A 6,000-nucleotide genomic window follows, 5' to 3' on the forward strand; every position below is an offset into this window, starting at 1 on the left:
ATATGTTTTAATTGTAAATGGTAGCATTTAGCATTATTAGGTCGTTTCTTCATGTCTTTTAAAGACTTGTGGTCACTTTGTCAGATATTGACATCATCAGTTCTGCTTTCTTTTTCTTTGCATTTGCTGGCATATTTTTGTTTATCTCTAACTTTTCTGAATCTCTTTTATTGGGTATATATCTTGTATATTACATTCAGTTGAATTTTGCTTTGTTAGCCAATATGAAAAAAAAATTTTTTCTCTTAATCCATGAAGTAATAGCTTATCAATATGACCAATATGTTTTGCTTTATGTTTGTCATATTGTTTGATATATGAAACTATACATATACACATATGTAGTTTTTCACCATCTGGTTTGTTCTACATGTTTTCCCTTTTGGGGATAGATCTTCTAGTATTAGGAAGGTTTGCATTTTTTTTTTCTTATGGTTATTTTTCTATAATATTTGTATTAATCCATTTGTGTTGCTGTAACAGAAAAACCTGAGAGTGTGTAATTTATAAAGAACAGAGGTTTACTTGGCTTATGATTCTGGAACAGCTGCATCTGGCATGGGCTTCAGGCTGCTTCTGTTCATGGTGGAAAGTGGCAGGCAGCCAGCAGGTACAAGCAGATCTATAGTGAGAGGGAGAGGGGAAATGCCAGGGTCTTTTATACAACCAGCTTTTGTGGGAACTAATAGGGAGAGATCTCACTCAGGCCCTTCTCCCCCAGGGAGAGCATTAATCCATTCATGAGGAATCCACTCCAATGACTCAAACAGCTTTCAGTGCTGCCACATTGGAGATCAGATTTCCACATGAGTTTTGGCAGGGACAACACATCCAAACTCTATCAATAAACTTACTTTTTTATTTTTAGATATACTTTGCTGGCTCCTAATTATAAGCAGTATAAAATTGCTCTTCTTTCCTGTCCCTTATGTCTTCCACAACAGCTAATTTAAAGTAATATATTTTCTTCCAATTAATACTTATAAGGAGATCATTGAGCTTGTTTTACTTTTCATATACTTTTTCATTCCTTCTCCCATTTTATAATTGTATATCTATGTTTAAGAGCATATAACCATACAATCTACTTTGTTTTCTTTACCTCCATCATGTGTTCTCAATTCTACAGCTAAATAATTTCATCAAACCCTAAGTCTAGTGCTCAAACATAGACTTCCATGGTGTAGGGACAGGGAATATCTGGACTTTGATTTCCTGAGATCAAGGCAGGAAATCAATAAAATAACCCAATTTAGAAATGAGTAAAGGAGTTTAACAGACATTTTTCAAAGGAAGACGTACAAATGTCTAAAAGGGACTTAAAAAAATGCTCAACATCACTCAGCATCAAGGAAATGCAGATTAAAACCACATTGAAATATCACTTCACCCCAGTTAGACTGGCTATAATCAAAAAAACAGAGAATAACAAATGCTGACGAGGATGTGGAGAGAAAGGAATGCTGCTGCACTGTTGGCAGGACTGTAAATAGTACAACCACTAAGAAAAGCAGTATGGAGACAGATATCAACTACAGATAGATCTACCATACAATCCAGCAATCCCACTTCTAGCTATAAACCCAAAGGAACTGAAATCATCATGTCAAAAGGATACCTGCACTCCCATGTTCATTGCAGCTCTATTTACAGTAGCCAAGATATGGAAGCAACATAAATGTCCATCAACAGAAAACTACATAAAGAAAATGTGGTATATATACACCATGGAATACTACTTTACCATAAAAAAGAATGACATTCTGCTATTTGCAGCAAGATGGATGAGCTTGAAGAAAATTACATTAAGTGAAATAAGCCAGGCACAGAGGGAATAATACCACATGTCCTCCCTCATAAGTGAGAGTTAAGAGGCAAGAAAGGAAGGAAAGAAAGACCACAGTGCTGTGTGGGACTTGCAGAGGGAGAGAGCATACCTAGGGTTGGGGAGCAGGGGAGAAAGGTCTGGGATTAATTGCGTCTGTGACATGAGGAATAATTGCAGTTTGTAGTAATGCATATGCTGATAGTACTGATCTGACCATCACATCTTGGGCTCAGGTGGTTATGGTCAGCTTTGTACCCCATAAATATAATCAACTAAAAATAATTGCAGCCCAAATGCAGAAGAGACTTAAACCAAAGAGAAAATAAAACTAGACATACACAAGTAAACAAACAGCTATAGGTATGAAATGTCATGTTCTTATAGGAGACCATTACTATTATATTTTTGGTATAATTAGATTATCAAAGTTAGTAAACAATTTAATAAATCTCCTAACATTATTAGTTATGAATCTTATCAAGTAAGAACAAAATTTCTAAACATAAGAGTAATGGGTGGGGTGGGTAGACTATAAACATTACCACCGCAGAACTTGCATTATCTTCACGGGCTATTTTTGTGCTGTTTCTAAAAGCAACTCTAAAAGAGGTATCATGAGAAAGATAACGACATCAGCAGTATCCTGTATCATATTAAACATATTTTATGAGAGTCATTACTGTGTTGTTCCAACTGAGCAAGTAAATAATTACCCAGTGACCCCTCCCACTTCACCTTTCAAGAATTATGAAATGATAGAGAGGAAAATATTATGTACTTTTAGATTCCAGCAATCTATCTTTCTAAATCTATGTAAATTGATTATAATTATTAAATAACTCTTTTAGAGAAAGGTATAGATCATGAAAAATATCAAAGTTTAATCTAAAGTCGTCACATTTTTTCATAAAAGCTAAATACTATATCACAATAAGTGGGAATAAAAAGATTTATTCTTTTATGAAGTTTCACTACATACAGATATTACCACATTTCTCAAAACTCACATAAATTCTGTGATTCCATAGATATGTGCCAAAAGCCTAACTGATTTCAGACTAATCATATTCTCTTTCTTTTGAGGTTGAGAAAATTATGGAATAAATGTTTCTTGATTGAATGAAAAATGAATAAGATGGTGTTGTCATCTTTAAAACCCTTTAATTTGTGCTTTCTCACTTCCCTCTATCATGATAAAGTAGTAATAGACTTCAGTAACAAAGATCATTTACTTGAGATGCTGATACAAGATTTCATTGAATAAAGAGTGGATTGTTTTAGGTAGGGTCATGAAAACTACAATATTATAAATTGCATCGTCTGCATCAAACACATATAAATGGTTGGCATTACAAAAGATTTAATGTACAAAATAATTATTTGTATATTATTATTTAATATATAAACTATATTATATATGAAACCATTTATTTAGAAGTATATTTTGGAAGACCCAAACATTACCACTGAAAATACAAAACTAGATTACCACAATAGTTTCTATGCTTTAGAACAAATGAAATGCATTTCAGTTTTTGTTTACATCACCTTTACATTATATTTAAAGCAAAAATAAAAATTCCTAATGATGTGTTTTCCCTGAAAACACATAAGTATTTAGAGACAAAAAAGAACTAAGTAGGATGGTTCTAATATTGTTTGCATCCACAAAATGTTTATATATAAGAGTTATTATATTAATTGATCTTTATGATCTAAGAATGACTTGTTTCAGTATAAAAACAATTAGAAAACATATTTAATTGCCTTATTCACGCTAATATTTTTCTATGACTTCCAGTTCCTCTTCTTTTTTGAAGATTTCTGTGGGACTCTCATCAGTTTCCTCAGTGCAACCTTCATGTCCTTATTCCTTAAAGTGTAAATGAGGGGGTTGAGACTTGGAGTGACAATGGTGTAAAAGAGGGTGAGGAACTTGCCTCGGTCTTTGGAGGCACTGTTACCTGGTTGCAGGTACATGTAGATGACAGTTCCATAGAAGACTGACACCACAGTGAGATGAGATCCACAGGTATTCATTGCTTTTCGCTGACCTGCTTTTGTCTTCATTCTTAGCACAGCTTTGGCAATGTAGCCATAGGATATAAGAATAAGAATAAGGGGTGTAAGGACAATGGCAATGCCTAAAGCAAAAACGGACATTTCAACTGTTGTGGTGTCTACACAAGCTATCTTGACCATAGCTGAAAACTCACACAAGAAATGATCCAGAAGGTTGTTTCCACATCTAGGCAAATTCAGGGTGAGGGTACATAATATTACAGAATTGGCCAAACTAATACTCCAGACCATGATAATCATCTTGAGGCACAGATGTGAGTTCATGATTATAAAATAATGCAGAGGCTTACATATAGCTGTAAAACGATCATAGGACATAACAGCCAGGAGAAGACACTCACTAGAGCCCAACCACGTGTAGACATAGAGTTGAATGACACAACCCACATAGCTGATGGTCTTGTCAGGTCCCCACAAGCTAACCAGCATCTGAGGAACAGTGCTGGTTGTGAAACATAGATCTAGGAATGATAAATTCCTGAGGAAAAAGTACATTGGTGTGTGGAGGTGGGAATCCAGGAGAGATGCAAGAATGACGGCTGTGTTACCTACCAGTGTAATTAAGTAGAAGACGGTGACAACTCCTGACAGGATCGTCTCCAGTTTGGGATGGTCAAAGAAGCCAAGCAGGATAAAGCCATGTAAAGAACTATAATTGCTTTGGTCCATAGTCCTTCAGTGCCTAAATTCTGGAGTGAGAAAAGAAAGAAGAGGAGGAGGAGAAGGAGGAGAAGAATAAAAGAAATAACTTGTCACCATGGACTATTGAAATAATTGGATGAAATACAGAGCTAAACAAAGGGAGAGAATTTATGTTAATAACTGAAAAAGTTAACGCATAGAAGTAAAAATCATAGCCAAGTAATCTGGTATTTGTTATAGATCTTTTATGGCCATGAGTTTAATATTAGATTTTTTCATCCAGGTGACCTTGAAGAGTTCACTCCAAGTCAGGGTCTGAATCTTCCCCTACATAGATTTGAAAGTTTGAAATAGATCTGGCTCTAAAATGATGTGACCTTATGATTCTTTATAAAGCTAGTTAGCTTGATATAGTGCACATACACGTATTCTTTTACTTGTTCAGAGCGGTCACCCAAAAAATCTATCTGGCTAGTGTCAGAATGAGGAAAAGATGGGACAATGTGGATGAACTTGGAGGACATTATGCTGAGTGAAATAAACCAGGTCCAGAAAGAGAAACACCACGTGATCTTACTTATATGTGGAATCTAAAACAGTTGAACTCATAGAAACAGAGTAGAAGGGGGCTTACCAGACATTGGGGAAGGGGGTGATGGGAACAGGAGAGGTATTGATCAAAGGATACGAAGCTTCAGTTAGACAGGACGAACCAGCTTTAGTGATCTATTGCATGGAAAGGCAACTATAATAAATGCATTGTGTATTTTTAAACTGCTACAAGCAGGGGAGAGAGAGAGAGAGAAGGCGCCAGGGTCTTTTTTAAGCAACAAGCTCTCGTGGGAACTAATAGACCGAGAACTCACTCATTAATCCCCCCTGTCTTAGGGAGAGTATTAATCCATTCATGAGGGATCCGCCCCATGACTCAACCAGTTTCCAGCACTGCCACATTGGAGGTCAAATTTCCACATGAGTTTTGGAGGGGACAACACATCCAAACTCCATCATTCAGCCCCTGGCCCCCCAAAACTCATGTCGCTCTCACATACAAAATACTATCCCAAAATTCTATCCCAACAGTCCCAAAAGTCTTACTTTGCTCCAGCACCAACTTAAAAGTCCAAAGTCTCCTCTGAGACCAAAAGCAAAAGTCCTTCCAACTGTGAACCTGTAAAAATGAAAACCAAATTTATCTACTGCCAAGACACAATGGTGGAACAGACATTGGGTACATGTTCCCATTCCAAAAAGGAGGAATACACCAGAAGAAAGGAAAAACAGGTCCCAAACAAGTCTGAAACCCAGCAGGGCAGGCATTAAATCTCAAGGCTGGCGAATCAGGTACCTTGATTTCATGTTCAACTGCCTCTGCACACTGGTGTGGGGGTTGGGTCCCCAAGTCCTTGGGCAGCTCTGCTCCTATGGCTTTCCTGGTCTTGGGCCAC

At 36.5% G+C, this 6,000-nt stretch overlaps 1 protein-coding gene across 1 annotated transcript; it reads right to left on the reverse strand.

Annotated features, from left to right (window-relative positions):
• Positions 1 to 3,616: 3,616 nt before the first annotated feature.
• On the reverse strand, positions 3,617 to 4,579 carry LOC103600606 (olfactory receptor 2W1). The gene has a single exon (XM_008584893.1). The coding sequence runs from the start codon at positions 4,577 to 4,579 to the stop codon at positions 3,617 to 3,619; it is 963 nt and encodes a 320-aa protein (XP_008583115.1).
• Between the last annotated feature and the right edge of the window lie 1,421 nt (positions 4,580 to 6,000).

Source organism: Galeopterus variegatus, unplaced genomic scaffold, assembly GCF_000696425.1.
Source record: "Galeopterus variegatus unplaced genomic scaffold, G_variegatus-3.0.2 Scaffold3400, whole genome shotgun sequence".
NCBI classification, from domain to species: Eukaryota; Metazoa; Chordata; class Mammalia; order Dermoptera; family Cynocephalidae; genus Galeopterus; species Galeopterus variegatus.

Excerpts from the sequence above, each read along its gene's own strand:
- LOC103600606 (XM_008584893.1), bottom strand. The coding sequence starts at position 4,579 with ATGGACCAAAGCAATTATAGTTCTTTACATGGCTTTATCCTGCTTGGC.